Raw genomic sequence first — 25,920 nt, 5'->3', positions numbered from 1 at the left:
TTATGACTAGTTTTTTATAAAGATTTTATTTATTTATTTATGAGAGAGAGAGAGAGAGAGAGAGAGAGAGATGCAAAGACATAGGCAGAGTGAGAACCAGGCTCTCCTTCAAGGAGCCCAATGTGGGACTTGATTCTGGACCTTGGGATCACACCCTGAGCTGAAGGCAGATGCTCAACTGCTGAGCCACCCAGGCGTCCCTTATGACTATTTTTTGAAAAAAAAAAGCAGAAATATTAAGGTACTGTATAGGTAAGGAATGGGATTTTATGGCCATTGATGAAAATGATAAGGTTAGTCTTCTTCATACAAGATATATTCTTAGTGCCTTTTATTTATTTACAATGTAACTTTAAGAAAACACATGGTTCTGTCCTGCCAATATGGTTGTATAATAATAATTATTAAATTATTATAATACAATAATTGGTTGTACCTTTCATGATTGATATAAGTCCCCAAACCCAAAGAGTCCACAAAGCAGTCTGTACTAAGACTAGTGAAAACCTAAATGCTCCTCTTTAGCTATGCTATGATCTATTTTCTTGCTGTGTACAAAATCCTGGAAAAAAATGGGACTGGACGTAATTCGAATGCTTTTTTTCTTTTAATTCGAATGCTTTTAAACTCAGTCTACAATTTAATTTCCTTTGTGACCTTTGTAACAACAGTTATAAAAGTCTAGATTTCCTAATTCCCCAGATTTTCCACAGGTATTTCCTTATTAAGAAACAAAACAAAACAAAAGAACTTTTTTTTTTCACTCAGAGAATAACACTTTATTTTTTTTTTGGTATTTTTTTATTGGCGTTTGATTTGCCAACATATAGCATAGCACCCAGTGCTCATCCTGCCAAGTGCCCCCCTCAGTGCCCGTCACCCAGTCACCCCAACCTCCCGCCCACCTCCTTTCCACTACCCCTTATTCGTTCCCCAGAGTTAGGAGTCTCTCATGTTCTGTTGCCCTCACTGATATTTCCCACTCATTTTCTCTCCTTTCCCCTTTATTCCCTTTCACTATTTTTTATATTCCCCAAATGAATGGCAAACATTATACAGTCTCATTCAAAAGAACCTTCACGCAACTTGCAGTCCTCTTCCCAATAAATGAAGGATTTTCATTTGTTTTATTTTCACTTATTTTCTGTGTTCTTCAACCTTAAAATATTTCCAGCCTTGTTCATGTCTCCCTGAAATTTTCTTCTTTCTACATTTCAAAAATTTTGCTCTTTTTCTGTCATATGGTTAAGTCTTCTAGTTCTCTATTCATTATCATTACTCTTTATGTTACCACTCATAAACTGAATGATTTTAATGTGGGAAAGAATTCTGATCATGAGGTAAAATTAACTAATGAATAAAATTTGTCTTCATTCATCTCTAGTGAGAGCCAATGTATTCTTGGCTTCTCTAGAGACCTCCAAAAATTTGTGTTTTTGATCTTCCAAGACTTTAACTTTGAAAATGTAAAAGAATGGTAAAGAATGTCTAACCAATGCCATGAATGTAGTCTGCTTATCCAAACAAGTACGAGAAGTCTTCAAGAAATCTGCAAAAAAGTAGGCGTAATTTTAACTTGTCCTTTGATGCTAGAAATAACACTGTTTCACCTAAGACTTGTGATAAACTGGGAATACAAATAAAACTTTCCTAAATTAATTCTTTTTTTTTAAATCTCCCAAATAAAATAAATACCATGTCATCATAATCGCTAAAAAAAATAAATAAAAAAAATAAATCTCCCAAATAAGTTATTTATTGGCGACAGAAAATTCAAGTCTTCTATGCCATTCAAGAATTTGACCTAAGAAGGACTGTGTCTGCAACCTTTAATTTTTAGTTCTAATTGTGTCTCTGATTGGTATGAATCCCACTTAAAAAAAACTAAGTCCTTATTAAAATTTTAATGCAAGATTCAATAATTCAAAGACCGAGCCACAGTTAAGTACATAGAAATAACAAAGGTAAACATCAGTATAAGAATAAACAAACAAATCAATGAGGAAGAATGAGAGATATAGACACAAGCATCAACATGCAAATGCTTAGGATAAAGCATGATCCAGACAACTGCAGAAATCAGAAAAGTAGCACAATAAGCAGAAAAGTGAACAGCTAGTACAGTGGGCCTTATTAACTGAAATAATGTCCCTCCCTCTATAGTATAGCAGATCCAGTTGGAGCTTCATCCACTCTCTTGACTCTTGACATTCCAGTGTAACCTGGCCAATGTCCAACAGCTGCTGTAATGACTAAGAGCTGGAGTGTAAACATCACAGTCCTCCTGCTCCTTGCTTAACGTGACTGAGATGCACCTGTTTTATACTCTCTCAGCCTTTCTCCATGGAATTAAGCTCCAGTCCCTCACAGTAGTGGCTGGCTTGCTGAATTCCACATAGGCTATTTTCTCTTCCCTTGCTTACCACCACACAACTGAACCACAGCTTCCTGAACCACCTCCCAAATAAACAACCTGAACTCAAATCCCTGTCTCAGGATTTGCTTTTGGAGCAACCCAAACCAACGCTCTTAACCTCAAAATTTTTATTAACGCCAAAATCAATCCTTAACCATGGCTACTCTGACCCCATTGACAGAGTTGAGAAAAAGACCTTAACTGAACTGGAAAATCAATTCATGCTTTCAAAAAAAAAAAATGTAGCGTGTATGCTTCTTGAGACAGACTAAGTGTAATGAGATACACAGAAACCTGATAGAAATCATTGAATACCAATTAGTGTTAGGTTTCAAAGAATAGGTCTTTAAGAAATTTGAATTCTAATGTAATTCAAAATAATTTCCAATCATTGGATTTTATATAAGTATACAAAAACTAGTTATTACCAGAGGGTGCATCTAATAAACTTTTATTTTTCTCATAATATTAAGCCACTGAAATATAAATTTGATAGAGTCCCTTCCATGCAATTTAATTCTGTGATTTTTTTTTCTTTTATTTGTGAGAAAAGCATGTTTCCCTTTTAGAAATGTTGGCTTGGATTACAAAATGCTTTATTATATGCATTGCAAACCTACTTATTTACCACAGCTAGACAGAGACTCCTTCTTACTTTGTCATGCAGCTGCTTGTTTTTAAACAAATTTTGCCAAGAGACATAAACCAGATGGCCTTCTTCAAGGGTATACTGTGAGCCGTGATAGTCAGCTTATGGTAGTTTCAAGCAGCAGACAGCTGGGTATGGAAAGTCATGATGCTATTTGGAAATCCAACTTCCAAGTGTGCTGAAGCACAAGGAGACTCTCAAGTTGGTAAATAAAACTGTGACTCCAAATTTGTTTCAATATTCTATTTTTCAAGGGTCTTTAAATTTCTGCTTCATAATATTACAGGAGGTTTTTTATACAAAATAAAAGTCCCCCCAACATACTGGATTAGAGATAAAACCTGTCAAAAAAGTGGATTCAGGATACATTTTCAAGTGGAATCAGCAACTTGAGTTTTCTCAGGAAGTTACATGCATGCCATCAAAAATGTTAAAGGATGCTATAATACTCTACCAGAGTAGTGTAGTATTTTAAATTGTTATTCCCAATTCTATTCTGTAGTAGTATTATGTATCTGTACTTTTGGCATGGCTTCATGGTGAGCAGTGCTTATTCCTCTACTCCTAGGCATTGGGCTTGCCATGTGACTTGCTTTGACCAATGGATGTGAATTGAAGAGATACTGTGTCAGTTCTATGTCAAGGTCTCTAAAGCATCACATATTTCTGCTTGCCCTTCTGAGAGTTCTGAACTCTTCCATGGATGAATATACACCAACTATCTGCTGCCCTTCCAGCTTGGGCCCCATAATGAAACAAATGGGTCAGATCTAGTCATTCAACCTACAGTCCCAAAGGCTGAAGTAGAGTTGACTCAAAGTAGCCCTGACATGAGAATAATGATTTATTGTTAATTCTGAGCATGTTTATTATGTAGAATTATTATAGCAGCAACTGACCATTACTAGCAAACTTTGGTAAGGGCCCAGTGGACAGCTACCTTGGGTCACCCCTACACTATTGGGAGATATGGAAAAAGGGATAAGACAAATGCGAGAGTTGCATCTATGTCCTAATCACAGTGCTACTACTTATTGGGAGCTACCCATAAAGATTATAGAATTGTATCTCTGATTACTTTGGTATTACTTCAAAACAAAGGGCGTGGAATTACAATCCTTAGTTTCTAGTTTTATATTTGAATATTAGAGAAAGACAAATGAGAGAAATGAAAAAAATAAAAAAGAAAGAAATGCAAGAGAAATTAAGCAGACAAAATTTACCTTTGGTAAAAACATATATAGCTTAAATTTACTCAAATATACTACTTATTTCAATATTAAGAATTTTGAAAATGTCCATCTAAACTGTTATTTATTTTTCTAAGTCTAACCATTTGGGGAAACCACACAGAATTTTTAGATGTTTGTTTCAAGCAGAAATCTCTCAAGAACCACATTTTTAGCTTGTAATGGGTGGCTTTCCCTTGAGGAAACTGATGTTTTCAAAAGGAATTTGAGACTGTCCATGGATAAACTAAAAACTAATAAGAAAATAATTCTTGTGAAAATTGCCTTATAGGCAAGAATTTGCAATTCTCACAGAGTAAACAGATTTTTAAAGTGTCAGAATTTTGTAATAATAACAAATCTCTACTCCCACATCCCATAATAACAGAAGTTAAAACAAGAAAGTAAGTCAGCAAACAAAAAGTTTGTTGACTTCTACCAGGAAGCTATGTTGACTTTAGTGACTTAATGGACATATTTTTCTTTATGAGAGAATGTCTATTTCTCTCACATACCATAAAGAACATATCAAGATCTCATATTATTCATATGTGGCTCTACCCATACTTCAAAGTCATAATTCAGTATTATTATGGAAAACCAAAGACAAATATGATGAAATTTACCCTACATAAATATTTGGTTAAATAAACTATAATGGGAATGAAGTTCTTGTTAACCAAAGAAACAAGAACCTTATTTATTACAAAATATTACAACTTCTGAGTGAGCAGTTTGTCATTTACATTTAAGGTCTCCTCAGTTAAAAAATGAATTATGTTGTGTTTAGCTTAGGGGTCACAGGAAGTGTATGGCACAGTTTCTGCTTCTATACAGTAACAAAAACTCTGTTGGATGGTACAGAGTTGCACACAGTAATGTAAGACCTTTAAATTCATGATAAGCACCTATAAGAGAACTACATAAACAGAGTTATAGGAACATGGAGACTGGAATAATTGAGACCAGCACAGTATTCCAAATGGTGATATCTGCACTGGGTCCTGAACAATGAGTAGAAAAACACAAGACAGGGTTCCTCAAGCACTTGGGAAGATCCCTTACCACTTGGCTTTGCCAAGCATCTTATAAAATCACAGTCTAGTTCTCTACAGATAATGGATATGAAGATACCAGCATCCAAATATTAAACATCTTTTTAAATAACAATGGTTTCAGACACAAGTTTTATAAAGTTTTTAGGGATGCCAGGGTGGCTTAGTGGTTGAGCGCCTGCCTTTGGCCCAGGGCATGATCCTGGAGTCCAAGGATGGAGTTCCACATTGGGCTCACTGCATGGAGCCTGCTTCTCCCTCTGCCTATGTCTCTACCTATGTCTCTCTGTGTGTGTCTCTCATGAATAAATAAATAAATAATATTTTAAAAATAAATAAAAAATAAAAAGTTTTTATATGTATCCCTGTTACTGCTACTGAAGAATGGCACCCGGAAGAGAGAACATAATCAATGAGCACAAATAATACAAGAAGTCTTATGTGAAATGCATAAAAGACAAGGAATGCAGCAGAAGAGAGTTCATAATCTGAGCCAATATACAGGCTCTGATATATTCTTCCTATGCACACTTGAGACAATTATTTCTTCCCTCTAAATCTCAAGTGCCTTGTCTATAAAATAAGGTTCTCCTGAGGATGCAATTATATATGTAATCTACTGAATGCATGCCTGGCACATTGGTGTGGCTAAAAAAGATCTTTAATTTTACACGAGATCCATCTCACATGTTCAGAAAAGGCGATGTCCTGAAATTTCAGTTTACTGTCACAATTTCTGCTTTGGTTTTAGATCCTTATTTTTTTAGTGGTTATTCTTGATGTTACTAATCTAAACTGCTATAATTTATGAATGGCCCAATTTTAGTCAAAGTAAGTAGGGAATATATACTCCAGGAGCACTATGGCAACTAAGTTATCCATCTCTTTCCTTGGCTAAGCAATGGTTTTGTTGGAAAAAGGGGGTAAAATTGGTACAAAAATTGATTAATGAGAAAATGTTTTGGGAACGTGGAGGGATAGAACAAGCAGGTATTGGATAATGATGAAAAACTTCTATTTTTATATTATCAGAATTCAGGAAGCCAGAGTGAGATATTTGCAGAATCACAGTTCATCAAATGATGGTAGGGGAAAGAGATAACTCTAGACTTAGCTACCCTTTTGACATATTTCTTAGGGCTGCTTTAAACAAAACAAAACAACACGCACTTCTGTGAATACACTGAAGACTGTTAGTTCTCTTTCAATATCCATTTTCCTGTTTTTCCACAAGAGCACACTTTCTGGCAGAGCACATAACATTCAGGAATAAATATAACATTTCTCGGCCTCCCTTGCAGCTTGGGTGTGCATATGACTGACATCTGGCCAATAGAATATAAGTAAAACAATGCAGCTCCCAGGAAACTTCATTAAAAGAAAATTAGTATGTATGCTTTGCCATTTCTTCCCACCTTCTCCCATCCTGCTTCTTGGAATGTGGATGTGGTGGGGGCTCTGTCTTGCAACATGTGAATGAGAGCTCACCATATAAGGATAGCTGGGCGGAAAGCAGGAAGGAGCAGAGCTATTATACCTGTCTTGACTGAATACTCCTACATCTTTAAGGAGAAAGAAATATGCTTCTATCTTTGTGAAGCCAAAACAAACTCTAATTGATAATGAGAATTTCTGGAAAGATTACATTTAGCACAGTTTTGCTTTCTTCCAAAACCCATCTATTCCATTTAGAGGAGAAAATGTATATTTAGAGAAGGGAAATTTGTGATATGACAAAGCCAAGAAACATACAACAAGTAAAGTTAAATAGTGGCATTATTTCCAAAATGAGGCTAGTCCTAAAGGCATAAAATTGGTTTCTATATTAGAGCCTTTTTCTTTTGAAAATAATGAAAATACAAGTTTATTTAGGTAACAAACAAGCCAACTATAGCCCCCTGTACAACAAAAAAATAGAATCATCTGTGGTGAAGAATGGAAATGTGTGTATACGGCTATCCTGGGAAACAAAAATGTTCAATTACTTTGAGAAAAAGATTCAGGATATTGATCTATGGTTAACTCTAAGATTATATGAATTTTATATCTAGTCAATTTCTTATTTGAAGCAAGTTTTAAACTAACCTCTATGTGAACTGTAAAGATTTATAAGAATCTGAAAATGTTGAAGATATAAGGCAAATGATCCTGTATGAAATGGCTATCATAAAAAGCAAATCACTCTGCAACTCTGGAGTACTTTGAAATAGCAATAAGAACATACAGAAAATAAGCTGATAGGTAGAAACAAACTTATATTTAATGCATTTCAAAAAGCCCTTTCCTTAAATAAATACAACAGGTCCCCTCCATTCAATTCTTTCACCAACTGTTGTCATCAATAAAGAGTTCAGAAGAAATTCTAAGTAAACAAGGAAATATTATACTGTATGATAACAAACTGTAATTTAAAGAAAAGCTTCAAAAAAAGGAAATCTACATCAAGGGCTAGTTTAGGTATCTAATTCAAATGGCACAAAGTACTGAATGGCTCATGTTTTAAACAGAGTTTTAAAATAAAAATTACAAGATAAAAGTATTGTTTGTTGATAATTAGTTTGTTTTAATGAGACTGGTAGGTAGGTAATTCATGGATATTAAATACCTCCAAACACCAACTTTACAGGATTAATCTTTTGTGGCTTAAAGCTTTGCCTCTGGTGGTAAAACCTCCATGTAATTGGCATCAGCAGTCAAATCATACACTTCTTTTTGGGCTGCTGGGTGAAAACAAAGTCTCCTCTATTTGGCTTACAATTGCTCTCTCGGTGGTGTACAAAGTGCAACAACTGGCCAGTAAAAGATACTAATAATACGTAGGGATTTGTTTAGACCCTACAAAGCCTGGGAAGAAATATTAATACTTGAACAGAGCATCATAAAAGAGAAGATGATGTGCAGGAGGCAGAAGCCCCTACACTGAAAAACACAAGAGAAAACAGGGCAGAAGAGACAGTGTAGAGGTGAAGTGTGCTGGCCAGTGACTACAGAAAATGACAGGTCAGGAATAAAGTCACCTCTCTTTAAGTTCTGGTGATTTATTTCTGGCATATATAAAATGTCAGTGCTGTCAAATTATAGTTTTCATCATCATCATTATCGTCAAAGTGTATTTATTAACCACATGTGCTGTACTGGGCATCGTACAAGCAGGCAAAATTGACATGATTTCTGATATCCAGGACCCAATAAAATAAATCAGAAAGATCACTGTAGACAAATGGAGGAGAGCAGATAGCAGACAAGATGCTTAACTGGGAAAGCTTGAAAGTTAACAGTAAACATTAAAATATTTTTTAAAAATTTCAGAGGTGCTTAGGTAAATTGGTGAATATGCCTCTGTGTATGATTATTTCCCAATACATCGTTAGAGATAAATGATGTGTTATTTTCTTTACACAGATAACTAAGTTTTAGAAATGAATTCTATCAAATCAATGACTTAATAAATAAGGATTTTTTCTTTTAAAAAGAACTCGATGCAAAGAACCAAAACAGAAGCCTTTCCCATACATCATGGTCTCAACAGTGAAAACAAAATGGGTCATAAATAGAAAATTTCACTTCTTCAATTCAACACATCTTCTGATATATCAGTCTCATGAATGAATGTGTGAGAATCTTTTCCTTGGTCAGTACAACATTGATTCTGGAATGAGATATAAAAAGATTTTCCCATGTTCAGGGCTTTTTTCCCCTCCACCTCTCCTTAATTCTCTCAAGTACAAAAACTAACAGTAGAGTCATGTATTGGCACATATACATATACCTGGGCGGGGGGAATATGAAGATCCAATCTTGCTTGAAAATCTTTACATTTAGTAGAGGCTAATTATAAGACTGCAATGTTAATCTTTCCTGAGTCATCAGGATCCTGTGTGTGCTTATCATATATCTTCCCAACTACATATGGCACTGTGACAAATAGAAGAGGCTGCTAATGCTGCTATGGCTGAATGTCTCATTTAGGAACAAACAATTCTGGAAAAGCTCCCAGATTATGCATCTGTCCCTCTAGCTTCCACTTTAGAGGATAAAATTGTATGGTGATGACATGTGGATTAGTATATTATTCTTTCCCTCTGTGAGGAGTACAGGGTTATTTCCCTCACCTTGACATGAGAGAAAAATATTTGTTGAATGTCTCAGAAGAAAAATTACAAGTGAGATAGAAAATGCTTATGAGAAAGCTGCATTAAGAGTGCACTTTCAGAATTACATGCTCATTCCTCAAAGTCTGAATACAGAGATGATTAAGGCACTTTCTCTTCAAATCAGATTTCTTTGGTTTCTATTCCTGTTCCCCCCTTCCTTTCATTTCTTTCATTGTCTCGTTTTCCTTCATGCAGTACAAATGGCAGCAAGAGTCTGTGAGTCCATTAATATTGTGGGCTTTGCACTAAGGCACTAAGGGAGCTAAACAAAAAGAAATCCCTGGGGAAGAAGCTTCATGCTCTCCATCTCCCAGCATCCTATTAACATGTGATTCTAGCTTGATGGTGGTAAATTTGGGAAAACTTTCTCTAGAGCCATAGAGCCTACGTATCTGAGAGTAGGTACTGGTCAATTATAAAGTATTCAGGGGTCCGGGTGAAATGTCAAATGTACGACAATGTAATATGCTCTTCTGTAAGCTATACATTTTTTAAACTTTGAGGTTAGGTCCTTCTCATACTTAAAAAAAAGAATCCATGTATTATTTTAAAATTTTAAGTGTAAAATTCATTCTAGCATAGCCTATACACAGAAAAGTGTACAAATAATGACTGTATAGTTTCATCAACTTTCTTAATCGATCAATGCAAACAACATCCAGATCAAGTGATCTGCCCTTGATAATCACTATCCTTCACAATGGTAACCATATCCGATCTTTCACCTCCCAATATGCCCATTTCTGAGTTTTGTATAAATGGACTCATAGAACATGTATTATTTTGCAACTGGCTTCTTTTCTGTAGCACTATCTTCCTATTTCTTATTTTCTGAACTACCACTGGTAATAGTATTTGATTTCTTTAAATGTCCTCAACCTAATTTCCTCATTTTTTGACACTTCATTTAGTTCTAAAAATTCAGTATTGTAAGAACCAATACTCTTACACTCACATCTTCCTTACATCAGATCTAAAGCTCAGAATCACATTGAATTTAACTACTTACATGTATGGGTGAGCCATCCCAAAATATCTGACTAAATGGGATTCCAAGGAGGAATAACGATTTTGAAAAAAAAATCACTTACTTGATGTCAGATAAGAACTGTGTTGCTACACAATAATGCCATCTTATGGCTGTACAGCAATGTGTAGTCTAGAAACTGCTTTCATTTTTATTATCTCATTTGAACCGTGCTATCCTCTTAGGCTTGGGGAGTAATTTCATGAAAGTGGGGCAAATTCATTAATGGTTTGAGGGATAGTAAAGATGGTATCAGAAACAAAGTTAAAGACAACAGAGTATCTGGCACTCCTTAAGTGTTTGTTGAAAGAAAAGACTGGACTGTATTTCTCGAATACTAGGTGTGTATTAGATTAACTATCTCTTTATTTTCACAGGCTTCCTGTAAGTATCTTTTAGAAGCAGTGAGTACCCATCAAGAATTAGATAAAAAACAGAATTCAGCAGCAATGTTAATTTCTCCAAAAGTTAAATATTTATTTTACATATATATGTGTGAGTATATATATATACATACATATATATGAATATATATATAAATATATATATATTCATATACATGGATAGGTATATAGATACACAAGATTCATGAATTAAATGTTCATGGTGTTTACTATTTGTGTTTCCACAGGAAAAAAGCCACTTTTAGTGTTTTGGAGATTCACAACTTTACTGAGACACATGTTGAAATTCTATTTGTTAGAAGACAAGGTATGAAAGCAGGTCTCTTAGATAATGAGTGAGCAATCACAAATCAGTCTGGCTTTTAATTCTCTACCTTTCCTCACCTAAAAAGTAATGTCTGTTTTACTTTATGACATTTAATAAAGGCAAGTTTTGGGATGCCTGGGTGGCTCAGTGGTTGAGCGTCTGCCTTTGGCGCAGGTCATGATCCCGGAGTCCTGGGATCCAGTCCCACATCGGGCTTCTTGCAGGGAGCCTGCTTCTCCCTCTACCTATGTCTCTGCCTCTCTCTGTGTGTCTCTCGTGAATAAGTTAAATCTTTAAAAGAAAGGTGAATTTTGCCATTATAGCATTTATGAATTTGGTGATTAATGATGGTCGCAGAACCTATGCCTTAGGAATGCAGAGAGTCTAATGCATTTTCTCATATTTGTAGCTTACTGTGAGTATAAACTGCGAACCTATTAGAGCTAAATATTTTGGTGAAACAGAAATATGCAGATATGCTATTTAATACGTGTTTGGGTAAATCATTTAACATCTTTGTCATTTTGACTCCCCTGTAAAACGGTGAAACAGGACAAAATCACTAGGGCTATTTCTAGCTGTAAAAACTTCTTTATTATTAATTATTAACTATCAACAAGAGTTTAGACTATTCAACAAATATTCACTTCTCTTCAGCTTCCATTGTAGGAAGAGACTACTTTGCCACTCTTTTGATGACAGGCTTGCTCTGGTCAAAGGAATGTAAGTGAACTTAATGTGGGCACAGGCCATAAGTGGTCCATAACATAAGCACAGGTCCAGAAGGCAGGTTATGTCTGGTCCATGCTCTGGTGATCTGTCATGAAAGGAGGATGCCACTGACCCTTCATGTTTAGTCCAGGAAAAAGATATATATGTAGCAGACCTTAATCTGACACATATCCTGGAACTTCTCTCAGCTAATCCACAGCTTGAAACAGCTACCCACCTGAGCCCAGCCTCGCTCAGCCAAACCACAGGTAACTTAAAAACCTACTACCATGAAAATAAATACTTGTTGTTTTAAGTCACTGGGTTCTGGGGTGTTTTATACCACCATATTTGGTAATGGCTGACTAATACACTGTCATACATGAATCATGTATGAAAAAAACTACCAACATAGCCATTCTTACTGGCTCAAAGGCATTTTGATTTAACCTCAAGTTGGCTTATTAAAAAATTAATGACATTTTTGTTGAGACCCACCATGAAGGCTGCAGTGTTTATTTATGAATGTATAGTTTTTAATCCCTCCAAAGATTCAATAATCTACTATTGTATGAGCCTTGGTGGGAGACATGTCTACAACTGCAATGGAGCCCAAATTCCAGCTGTTTATTTTTCCTGACCCTGGCAGTTAGAATGTACTTAAATAGTCTAAGCTTGCATTATAACAGGAGTCAGCAACTTATGGCCCACCAGCAAATTCTGGTCAATCACCTACATTTGTAAATAAATTTTTTTTAATTTATTTTTTATTGGTGTTCAATTTACTAACATACAGAATAACACCCAGTGCCCGTCACCCATTCACTCCCACCCCCCGCCCTCCTCCCCTTCTACCACCCCTAGTTCGTTTCCCAGAGTTAGCAGTCTTTATGTTCTGTCTCCCTTTCTGATATATTAAATAAATTTTTATTAGAACAAGCCATGCCCATTGATATGTGCCATCTGTGGTTTCTTGCACCCTCCAAAAGTGGAATTCTGTAGTTGCCACAGAGATTATATGGCCTGCAAAGACTAAATATTTGCTAATTGGTCCTTCGGAGAAAAACAAGCAAACAAACCCAGCTATATCAAATTATTCTGTCAGAAATTTTAATTCTAAAGTTAATGACAGTCCGTCGCCCAGACGGGCACTGAGGGGCGCACTTGACGGAATGAACGCTGGGTGTTATACTATATGCTGGCAAATTGAACTCCAATAAAAAAAAATAAAGTTAATTACAAGAAAAGAAATTATAATTTAGATATTTTTGGCAGTGTTAGTAACAAGCAATATCCAGTGGCAATGGTACCTCTGGTGTACCAGCAGACCATGGCTATGCAGGCAGTTTATAATTCAGATTCATCTTGCAGCTTGATACTAAATGTGTTTTTGGATGCCTAGCTTGGTCTTCCTTGATGGATTCTGCCTATTTTTAAACCTGGCTTTCAGGCTTTCTCATTAATTCCATAAGCTACCTGATATCCTTCCAATAAATTAGATAAGTCTAGCTAAAGTAACCAGAGTCACTTTCTGTTAGTTGTGAATCAGAACCTTGAATGGTCCGTAGATGTTGCTTTACTCCTGATGTTCCTATTCCATTCCCCAGGGATCTTATTCTAGTCCAGTATAGCTCATATGTATCAACCCATATCTTATTGCCCATTTGTCCAATTTCTCTCCAGGAATGGAAGTTCTTCAAAGCAGGGACTGAACTTAAGTCATCTCCATGTAGTGTTCAGGAAAATGTAAAAAAAATAAAAAAAAAATAAAAATAAATAAAAAAAAATAAAAAAAAGCAAGAATAAATTAACAGGCAAAAAGCCAAAACAAGCAAAAAAAAAAAAAAGCCAAAAAAAACCCATCATTTTTATCATCAAAATTGCCAAGTTTGAGTCATTATCATGTATAAACAATCCAGTAAGCACTTTACATGCATTATGTCATTGAAGCCTTGTAACAACCCTATGACTTAGAAAATATGCTTATCCTCTTTTATATATAAGGGAATTGTAAAGCAAAAAAAAAATGTGAGGGACTTGCTCAAGGGTAAATAGCTAGTCAGCAGCAAAGCAGGATTCCAAAACAATTTGTGGACTCTAGAGTCTGTGCTCATAAGCAAGACTTAAAACAGTTTTACCTGAGACTAGACTAGAAGCCATAGGCAATTTAAGAGTTCCTAACCAATTCCTAGAAATGGCCAATTAGAATAAAAATAAGATACTAATTCCAGCCACTAGGTATGAAAAGAATGAGTCTAATGGGGTTAGAGTCATGCCATCCTTTGCCAGACATAGGGAAGACCCCAGATTTGGGGTGAGATTTCAGCTTACCCATTCAGCAGAATGGCACTGGTGTTTCTGCTTATTTTAAAGTCCATGGTTGTGGCACCTGGGAGGTTCAGTCAGTTAAGCGTCTGTCATTAGCCCAGGTAATGATCTCAGGGTCATGAGATGGAGCCCCATGTTGGGCCATGCTCAGCAGGGAGTCTATTTCTCCGTCTTCCTCTGCTCCGCCCCCTGCTCATGTTCTCTCTTTCTCAAAATAAATAGAATCTTAAAAAAATATAGTCTATGGTTGAAAGGAAACATCTGTATGAACCTGTGGGAAGAGAATACCTAGCTCATAGGCCAAAAAATAAAATAAACGAAATGGGGAAGAAGCCTCACAAAGCAGAAAGTTACACCTCTGCTTTAGTGCAAGAGTGGTAGATGCCTATAAATCACAGTAATCACTGGCTACTTCAGAACGCTTCACAGTTCTTAGGGGATGGTATTGCTGACCTGGATGGCTAGGAGAAAATTCAGCAAAAAGAACAGAGATAAGAACATCCAAATAGTAGAATGAGAACTCCTTAAAAAGGTGATGAAACTGACCTCACTGCAGTAGCTTGCAGAGGCTCATAATACCTCAATGTGGGATATTGAGAAAAGGTGCACTGGTGGCACAGTAAGTTTGATGTTTGCAGTGTATACACAGGGCTGCTGAGTTTCTTTTCTTTTATTGATAAAGACTGGCTTTGGAACCCCTGGGATCAGCTGCTTTCCAGTAATTTGAGATAAACTATTAGATCATCCAGGGAGAAATGTCCTCAGGTTTCTAGGAGGAAACTTGAATCCAGACACATTAAAAATCTACTTGAAACTCAGTACACATGACCCTTGAACAATGTGGGTGTTGGGGGTACTGACCCCTGTACAGTAAAAAATCCACATACAGCTTTTGACTCTGCTTAAATGTAACTACTAACAGGCTAATGTCGACTGAGAGCCTTACTGATAACACAGACAATCTATCAACACATATTTTGTGTATGTATTATATACTGTATTCTTTTAAAAAACAAGATATAGAAAAATATTATTAATAAACCATAGGGAAGACAAAATACATTTATGTTACTATACTGTATTTATTTAAAAAAACTACCTATACATAAAACTGCAAGTGGACCCTTGCAGCTCAAAGTTGTGTTATTCAAGGGCTACCTGTGTCATATTAATCCTGAGCATGTCACACAAAATAAAATATAGCTCTTGTCTTTAAAGGAGCTTGTGCAGTAGGCAGAAAAGTAAACAAATTGATGGCCCTGTGATAAGGGCAGCCAGCAAGTCTGGCAATATTTGCAACTATACAAATGGAATGCTGGTGTTATATTACATAAATATTTAAAGAATACCTACGTTTCTAGACTTTATCATCAATTCACAGTTTTAAGACATGAAGAAGGAAACAACATCATAGGTGAGACCTGAAGGACTGGCAGGCCAGAGCGAACACAAAATATTTGGGAATCTTCAACTCAATTTCATAATGGTAGAACAGAATTCGGAGAGGTTATAGGACAGGCAGGAACTGATAAGCCGTGAGGCTGAACAAAAGAACAAGGGTCATATGAAGGCTTTATATGCCCAATTAAGGAATCTGGACTTTATTCTAAGGAGAATGAGATAATAGGACTGAAGTTCTTCCCCTTATGTTTTAAAGATTTTATTTATTTATTTGAGACAGAAAGAGCATGAGCAGTGTAGAGGATTGAGGAAGAAGTAGACTTCCTGCTGAGTAGGGAGCCCAATGTGGGGCTCAATCTCAGAACCCTGTGATCATGACCTGAGCTGAAGGCAGATGCTTAACCAACTGAGCTCAGGTTGCCCCAGTCTTGCACTTTAGAAAAACAACTCTGGATAAAATATAATTGGGAAGAAAATGAGAATGATCATTAGAATTAACTGAGATTTCTGCTATAAGTATCAGTTTAGTAACCTACATTAGTAAATAAAAAACTAAAATAGAAGTAAGGATATTTAGAAATGGACAGATAAGAGAGTTAAGGGAGAGGTTCCCTGTAGTTATTAAAGATGATTTTATTTTATCTGAAAATAATAAAGGAGACTATCTTGAGACTATAATCTTTAAAACAAATTATTTTAAATCATTAGAACTCCATTACTTTTAATCTAAAATGGGAAAAGAAAACAATATTCTACCTTCTTGCAGTATGAGGCTAAAGAATGTACATTAATTTTTGAAAATGTGGTCACAAACTAGATATGTTAATTCAGGCAAACACTGAAAAATTATTTTAAATCAACTTAACAAATTCTTTATAGCAAAAAGAGTAGGGGGACTGCAACATGTTATGAATCATCTTCAAAATAAAAGTAGTAAGTGAAAATCAACTTTTCACTGGTAGCTTATATTTCAAACACATTAATCTAAATATCAATCTGCTATAAATATATAAGACACAAAAATACATGACACAGATTTGACCAAAGATACACATTTATTATTGTAGTTATTTAAACCACTTCAATTAAATGACAAAACCTATTTGACACCATGTGAAATTTTAGAAGGTAATATAGTGCTCCAATGCAATGCTAACCCCAGTATAGAATAATTTCTAGAACTCAGCTCATTAGTCGGTTCATCATTATTTGTTCTTACTTCACTTACCTTTTTCCAATGATAGTAATACTTCTCCCTATCTGCCTCCCTACCTTCCCATGGGGAACACTGAAATGAACTCCAGAGTTCTCTGAAAACAGGTATAGTAATTTGAAAAAATAAAAGTGTTACCTACCCTTGTCGGTCCTTGTACATATTGTTAACTCTTTCCCATTGGAAATCAAGCCGTGAGAGAGCTTCCTGGAGCTTTGCCCTTTCTGCAGGAGTGGCACTGTGCAATGCTGCTGTCTTTTTATTGTGAATGATGTCAATCCGACCTGAGATTTGTTGCAGGCTGTCTTTTATGTTCTACAATATAGAAAATTTGAAACACATCAGAAATGAATCAGCTTCTATGGAGATAGAGAAAAGGAAATTGATAAACCCCAGAAATAAAAGTCTTGCAATTCTTTTTTTTTAATAATTCAAGTTTTTATTTAAATTCTAGTTAGTTACCATGTAATATTCATTTCAGGAATATAATTTAGAGATTCATCACTTACATATAACACCTAGTGCTCAACACAGCAAGTGCTGTCCTTAATACCCATCAGCCATTTAGCCCATCTCCTTACCCACCTCCCCTCCAGCAACCCCCAGTTGGCTCTCTACAGTTAAGAGTCTCTCTTATGGTTTACCTCCCTCTCTTTTTTCTCCCCCCCATTTTGATCTGTTTTGCTTCTTAACTTCTGCATATGAGTGAAATTACATAGTATTTGTCTTTCTCTGACCAACTTATTTCACTTAGCATAATACCTTCTAGCTCCATTCATGTCATTGCAAATGGCAAGATCTCATTTTTTTTTATGGCTGAGAGGGAGTCTACTGTGTGTGTGTGTGTGTGTGTGTGTGTGTGTGTGTGTGTGTGTATACCACCTCTTCTTTACCTATTCACCAATCAATGGACATTAGACTGTTTCCATAATTTGGCTATTGTTGATCAGTCTTGCAATTCTTAATTCCTGCCTTTTTAAAATCATTGTCCTTGAAGCCCAGTGATTTCAACATGTTCAGATTCAATGGGTAATTCACAGTCTTCATCTTGATATGGTTGATCATTCCCTCCATCTTAAAATTCTATCTTCATTTGGCTTCTATAACCTGAACTCTTCTGGTTTTTCTTCCACCTTCTTGTCTACTGTTTCCTCAGTCCTTTTCTGAATCCTTCTCTGACTTATCTCTTAATACTGGGTGCTCTGCTTAGTTTTGACATTTCTTTCCTTCTCTCTATATATACTCCCTAATTGGTCCCATGACTGCAAATACCGTCTATACAATGGTGACTCTCAAACTTCTATTTCCAGTCCTAACCTCAACTCAGAAACCAGGTTCACGAATTTAACTGCTTTATTGACATTTGGATATCCCATGGGCATCTCAAATTTAACATGACCCCAACAAAATTCTGAGCTGTATCCCCTTATCCCTCTCTTACAATGGTTTTCCCCATTTCAGTAAATGACATATCAAATAATAATTAGGCTGATAACCTTAGAGTCACACTGACCTTTCTTTTTTAGTCTCCAGTGTCCAAGTTGTTAGATAGTCACGTTGGCTCTAATTCCAGAACATGTACAGAATTTGAGCACTTATCATTACTTCCCTTGCTATAGCTTTGATATAATCTATCATTATACTGCAATGGCCACCTAAATGATCTCACTGCTTCCAGTCTTACCCTTCTCCTAGTCAATTATCCACACAAGAGCCAAAAAGATTTTTTCAAAACATAAATCAGGTCATATTCTACTCTGTTCAAAATTCTCCAATGGTTCCTCCTCACACGTATAATCTTTACCACAGCCTACAAAGTTCTAAATCACTTGGTTGTATGTTTTCTACCATTCAGATTTTAAATCTTTTCTTAGTCTCCTCTGAGTCCAGCACATTTTAGCCTCATTAACCTTTTTGTGTTCCTCAAGTATGCCAAGCATTATCTTGCCTCCAGGCTTCTTCTTTACTTGCTGTTCTATCTGCCAAAAATATTCTTTCACTCCAAGACATTTATATGACTAGTTCCCTCACTTCGTTCTCATCTAAGAAGATCCTTCTCCACCACTCTATTTTAAATAGCATTCCTAACCATTCTGTATTCCCTGTATTCTTTGTTTTGCTTCATGACGTTTATGACTAACATTATATTATATATCTACCAGTCTTTCTACACCACTAGACTAGACCCTATAAGTGCAGGAAATGTTATCTTACTCTCACTGATTAAGATTAAGAACTCTCACTGGGTTTCCAGAACTTAAACCTATGCCTGGCACATGGTAGGTTACTCAATGCATTTTGTTGAATAAATGAATAAAATAATATATCCTCTAAATTAACTCCAAACTTTTTTATGTATATCATATTTAAAGGGAAAAATCACGAACTACAAGTTCATTATGTAATAGACATCTTTAATAATATTTATTTTCAAAAAATGCTAAAAATTATATACTTGGCTAGTCTTACTAGTATGAATTTGGTTATTTTGCTCATCTGAATTATTATAGACAAGTCAATTGAGCAAGCATTCATTGAGTTCTTCCATGTACAAGGATCAATATAAAGGAAGCAAAGGTTGGTGAAGCACAGTTTTATTTCCTTGTTTTCAAGAAGTTTTAAATGGATCTTATTGTGGTACTTAGCGGGGGGTATGATTTGGAGAAATGAAGGAAAAATAATAGTGAAAAAGCCCCAGCTAGATAACAAGAAAGAATTTGATGAGCATTCTAAGTCTATTCTTTTCTGGAAGTTCAAAGAAGGAATGAATCATATGCCATATTTGGTCACACACTGAGGAAAGAGCTCATGAAGGAAGTGCAATTTGGCGTGTATGTAGCTAAGTAGTTAAAGTGGGAAGGGCATTATGCTTACTAGGTAACACTTATGCAAAGATAGGGAATATGAACAGTCATTTTTGGCTTACATCTTGGAAATGTACAAGATTAGGAGAAGATGGGTCAGCAAACAGAGGCTAGAGATATTTAGTAATGTGCTTTCAAGATTCTGAATGTAAGTCAGTCGCCAATAGGGAATCATGATTCATACAGTAATTGTGATGAAAACTTTCAAATACATATGAAAGTAAGAAAAGAGTACAAATAGCCCCCTTGAACCTATTGTCCAGTTCCAGTTCTTATAAAGCTGTGAGAAACCTTGTTTCATTATACTTGCACACATTCACCTCCTCAAATGGATTATTTTGAAACAGACTGATATAATATCTTATCCATAAATACTTTTAGCATGTTTCCAATATATATGAATGTGTTTCAAGGAAAGTACACATAATAACATTATCACACCTACAAAATTAAAAACAAAACCATCAATGTAATTAAGTGTCTAGTTGGTATTCATACTTGAGTTGGATTTTTTTTTTTTTATTGGTGTTCAATTTACTAACATACAGAATAACACCCAGTGCCCGTTGGATTGAGAAAGTTGTTTAGGAAGAAAACTCAGAGAACTCAGTGACTGGGTATTGAGTGAAAAAGAGGAAAGACTTAAATTATCTCAGGTTTCTGGCCTGGGCACCTGGATGAATAGCGGTGTCACTGAGTAAAAGGATTTCATATGGATAAACAGGTGTGTGTTTGTGTTTGTGTTTGCATGTGTGTAAGTGATGAATTCGGTTTTGGATATGATCATATTGAGAAGCCTTTGGGGTATCAGACTGTAGATACCCAATAGGCAGCTGGCATCAGATTTTGCAAAAAGAAATGAGATGGTGACTACTGTTGGGCCATACATCTTTTCTCATTTCTTTCTTTCTTTTTTTTCTTTCTCTTTCTTTTCTTTTTTTCTCTTCTCTTTTCTTTTCTTTTCTCTTTTCTTTCTTTCTTTCTTTCTTTCTTTCTTTCTTTCTTTCTTTCTTTCTTTCTTTTCAGAGAGAGATAGCACATGCAAGTGAGAGGGGAGTATAGGGGCAGAGGGAGGAGGAGAAAGAGAATCTTAAGCAGGCTCCATGCCTAGTATGGAGCCCAATGTAGGGCTCTATCTCATGACTCTGAGATCATGACCTGGGCCAAAATTCAAAGTTGGACACTTGACCATCTGAGCCACTCAGGTGCCCCCTTTTTTTCCACATGTCTGCATGGTCTAAGCTTTCTGAGCAAAGGCCACTGGCAATTAGGTTAAAGGATGATTGAATAGCAAACATAACTTGGTGTTCAGACTAGTAGAATTTCCCAGAAAGACCTGGAAACTTACTTTTCCTAGGTCCCTTTGCTTATGTGCCAATTTATAGTCTGAAGATAATAGACCTAGACCCTTCTCTCTTTCTAGGAGATGATTTGTTTAGCCCCTGGAGCAAGGGTCTCTGTTTCTATCTCACTTTCTCTGTCAGATATGCCAGCTGCCTTATATAAGCTCTGTTATCATAAATTCAGGGATTCCCTCCCATATTGCAACCCCTGAATACACAGATAAATACATGGCTCTCACTGCATTGCCCCATGAGGATCTGGGGCATGAGCACTGGTGCTAAGATGCTCTTGAGTAAGTAATTATGTTTTCTCTGATCCACAGGTCTTGCATTTCCTGTCAGGATAAATAAATATAAGTATAAAAACTTAATAAGTGTCAATAAAAGAAATATTTTTGCTTACTTTCAGACAAAACTGGGGAGAGTTTTAACCACATATGAGATGGAGACTAGGCCAGATATGGTGGGGCTATTGCTGGGCCTGCAGCTTCCCAGAAAGCAGGTTCCAGCAAACTGTATAAGCCCCACACAGGGGCTTTGGGTAGATCCTAGAAGACTTTCCTGCCTCATTCTAAGACTTCATGGCTGTGGTGCATGAAGACCTGACTTGGTGAAGGACAAGCAAGTGAGGGTATAGAGAATATCAGTTGTAAGGGATAAAAGTCAATGCTTATGTTAGGACGCTAAAAAAAAAGCAGCTGAAAGCAGAAAAGTTGAGACCAAGTAAAACACAATGGTTATGGATGATGCGAATAAATTTCTTTTTTTTTTTTTAATTTTTTTTAATGTATTTATGATAGTCACAGAGAGAGAGAGAGAGAGAGAGGCAGAGACACAGGCAGAGGGAGAAGCAGGCTCCATGCACCGGGAGCCCGACGTGGGATTCGATCCCGGGTCTCCAGGATCGCGCCCTGGGCCAAAGGCAGGCGCCAAACCGCTGCACCACCCAGGGATCCCCTAAATTTCAGAGAAAGAGTGAGAGAGACTGAAAGAGGGAGAGAGATTATCAAATTCCAAGGTGTTCTCTTCAAATCATGTACAACTTATGATAGGGAGGCTTCATTATTTTTTTTAAGCAACTCAGTTTAATTCTGCAGTAAGAATACTTAACTGACAGGTCACATATTACCATGTGAGGGGAAGGAGGGCATGCCAACATAGAAATAAACTCTGTGATTGCTTCTCTGGAGGAATGCAGGTGAAAATTATGTTCTACCAGTGTTACATACAGAATTGCTAGTCACTGGAATAATACCCCTGTGTTATTTAATTGCACAAGAGATGGTCAAATTGCTTAGAGAAGTTTGTTAGAATAAAAGAGTGAGAAGAAAGGTTGTCTAAGGATAAGCCTCCGTGGAAAGGAATGGCCGAGAAAGGGCCCAAAGAGTAACTGTCATTAGACCTAGGAGAGCCAGAAGAGTAAAGCGTTTCAAAACCAAGAGAAAGAAGAACATCAGGAAGGAGGGAGGGAGCAGCCGATGAGCCGAATGCAGCTGGGAACAGGAGTGAAAAGGCAACTTGGCAATTTAGGAGGGCATCGGTGATCCTATCCAGAGCAATTTTACCATCTTCAAAGTGTGAAAATATAAATCGGGGCAGAGCAGAAAGTCTTCCACTGTCATCCTCTTTCACTACAAAATTGAAACTTGCTTAGTACTACACAGCAGTTCACTTTATTTGACATAAAACAGCTTGTTATTGAGGAAAAGTTTACTACTAATAAAAACAAAACTGATAATGCAACTAAAATTTTAAACACACAGAAGCCACGTGCTGTGGCTCAACTCCTGATGATGTAACTTGTAGATTCCATTTTAGTGTGGCTTCCAGCTTAAGGGCAACGATCAAGATCTCTGATAATCTTGCCACTTGATACCAACAGCCAGGTGACTGACAGGCCGATTACTTAAATTCACACTGAGGCAACCAGCCACAGATGCCTGCACATTGGGAGCCCACCCACCTGAAACAAATAGCTGTGATCTCCAACAGGGGTAAAATTTAAAAGAAGGGAAGGAAGATCTTCCCCACCAAAATAAAAGTCATCTGTTAATGGCTTTGATGTGGGGCATGTGTATATGCGCACATTCACTCACAGACACACAGACACACAGACACACACACACACACACACACACACACGATAAACATATTCTCCCTCTGAAGATCTGAGCTTGCAAAACTTCCTGATTTTAGTCCAAATCTCTGGAGAGCTCCCTGTTCTCTAGAAAGTGGCAGAATTGCTCAGAATCGAGTTATGAACGGTTTCAGCAATGCTGGCCAGCATGTTGCAAAGGCAGAAAAACTTTCTATCTTAAATGAGAAAAACAAAAATCGAAAAGCAAAAACTGGGGCAGGGGATGTCACACTCCCTGAATATCTGGATAATGGCTCCTTGGTGTATTCTCAGAGAATGCTGTCAAAATTGGCTGGAGTCCAGGAAATCGTTTTTAAAGTCCCTACACATGCTCTTGTCCCTGAGGCACTGCACACAGAAAAATGGTATATGCACCAAAGAAAATTCTGTAGCAGTTTCCACAGTTTAAAGCCAGAGATGAGATCTTTTATAGCTTTTTACTATTCTAGTTTGTCTAGAAATAAGTGATCTTTATAGTTTCTGACCCTCACAAAATAAAACCACAGTCCCTGTAGTTGCTATGGTGATAGAAAAATCCCTAGGATCACTATAGAATATATTATTTTCATTTCTTTCCCTGAATACTTCCTTATATTACCTGAAAATATGATAGCAAAATCATGAAGTACCCAGTGTTTAGTCAATTTTTCTCTTAATTTTGACATGCCCCTCTGAACGGACCTCCCCACACTAGGTGTCAATTGGGTCAGATGTCTGTTAGTCACTCTCCCTGTGAAAGGAAACTTCCATTTCTGGAAGGCATTTGTACATGAGTGTGTGTAATTTAAGTCCTTAATATTTTAAAATAGAGTGTCCTTGTAACTCGGCTTCTCAGAACCAAGTCCATTCAGTAAGATCCTTATTTATACACTGCTAATAGAGAGAAAATGAGACATCAAAGTAATTTTCACAACTAGAAGATGAAGTCCAGCTACATAAAATAAGAAAAAAACAGAGCATTATGAACTACATTCTTCTGAGTCAGATTTCTAGTTGAAAAGCTGGTGGTTTAAATAAAAGTCCCTTGATAACACAGACATGATCAGCCTGAACTTGGAGATAAATGATATTTTAAAACATGAGGTCTCTCTTTAGAGATAATCAGTTTTTAAAGGAGATTCATAAGACAAACAATTTGAACCTAAAAGTACTTTGTTTATTCAAGTACTGTGTAATAAGTGCTTTCTATGGGCTAAACAGAGAAACTAGACACTGCAGACCATTTATCTAGGGACCCAAACAAGGGACCTCTTTGCCAATTAATCAGGTTGAGATAAAGGTCTCAAGTAACTCTTCACTATGCTCTCTTCTCTATCACAAGGGACAGATTTCTGATGTTCAGTTTTTCTTCCATTTAATGTAAAGCAGCAAGTACTCCCTTGTCAGAATGTTTCATTACAGAGTGAAACTTTACCCACCTAAATGGTAAACCTATTTGTATGAATGTCAAAGTAAATACTGTGGAAATTGAACAGGGTGGGAGGAGGGGATGGTGGTATTTGACAAGTTGAACTTATTGTAAACAAAATGAAAATAAACTTAAAAAGTTATTGAAATTTTAACGTTGTTTCTTACCTACACTTTGTTTCAAAAATATGATGAAGAGTACCAGTATGATCTCTGATATTTATTTAGACTAGTATCATTTCCGTTGTGTTTTCTCTGTAGTCATGAGAATACATGGGCATCTCGCACGTACAAAACATAAAATTCACTTTAGCACTTGCTTCAGCTTCAGCACATAATTAAAAAAATAAGGATGTCTATAATTTAAAGGCATCTTTAGTCCTATTTATACCAAGGAGCAACTTCAAACACACCTTCACAAGTTGAAAACTCTTACCAAAGTATGCTTTAAAACATGTTGATTGTAGGATGTGTACACAAACATTAATTTGAAATTGTGTCTTCTATTTTAAAGTTTGTAATAACATATTCAGAAATTATTTAATCTTCGCTTCACATTTTGCCAGTGTTGCCTTAGTAAAAATGTTTCCATAAGGGGGGGATAAAAGCTATTTTAAAACTGAAACAATATAGTTTCAGAGATAGAAACATACAAGATAATATGAAAAATATGAAATTGATTACTTAGGGTACCTTTGCCTAAAAGTGACTTCCATATAATTATATTCTGGTCTCAAGTATATTGAACTTTATTTTAAATCTTCTATCTATCTATCTATCTATCTATCTATCTATCTATCTATCTTATAATTGCTTTCTAGTGATTCTTTGATCTTCAGTCCTCAATGTAAGTCCTGTGAGCAAATGCCTATAAATACCTGTAGTTCACACTTTTTTTTTTTTTACAATATTGACTTCCTGAAATAATTTTCTATTTATTGGTTCAGCAGTAGCTTCCTCACTGCATCTTCTCCCTGTCCGGCAGCATGCAGCACCATTGAGCATATAGTCCTCATCACAGAGCTCTGGCCTCCCTACTCTTACCTCACTCGCTATGCCCCAGCTTTCTCTCTACTTCTCTGTCCACCTCTATTCTATTCATTAACTCAACAAATAACTGCTGAAAACCTACCATGTGCTGGGGATAGTCTATGCACTGGGGATGTAAGAGTGACTCAGAAAGACAAAGTCATTCTATTTCTGTTCACAAACACTTTGCTGTGGGCCTTACGCAAAGTCAGTCATTAAATGACCAAGTCCCTTCATCTGCCGGTT

At 36.3% G+C, this 25,920-nt stretch overlaps 1 protein-coding gene across 14 annotated transcripts in view; it reads right to left on the bottom strand.

Moving 5' to 3' along the window:
- DMD (dystrophin) overlaps nt 1–25,920 on the bottom strand; it is a 2,167,959-nt gene that overhangs the window by 1,118,999 nt on the left and 1,023,040 nt on the right. For all 14 annotated transcript variants that reach the window (XM_072818058.1, XM_072818060.1, XM_072818056.1 and 11 more), the window contains one exon: nt 17,037–17,209. In XM_072818058.1, coding sequence (XP_072674159.1) covers nt 17,037–17,209 — 173 coding nt within the window. The remainder of the gene's footprint in view (nt 1–17,036; nt 17,210–25,920) is intronic.

The sequence above is a fragment of the Canis lupus genome, chromosome X (genome assembly GCF_048164855.1).
Source record: "Canis lupus baileyi chromosome X, mCanLup2.hap1, whole genome shotgun sequence".
NCBI lineage: Eukaryota > Metazoa > Chordata > Mammalia > Carnivora > Canidae > Canis > Canis lupus.
Note: the sequence above shows the minus strand (reverse complement) of the source record. Positions and strands in the feature narration are given on the sequence as shown.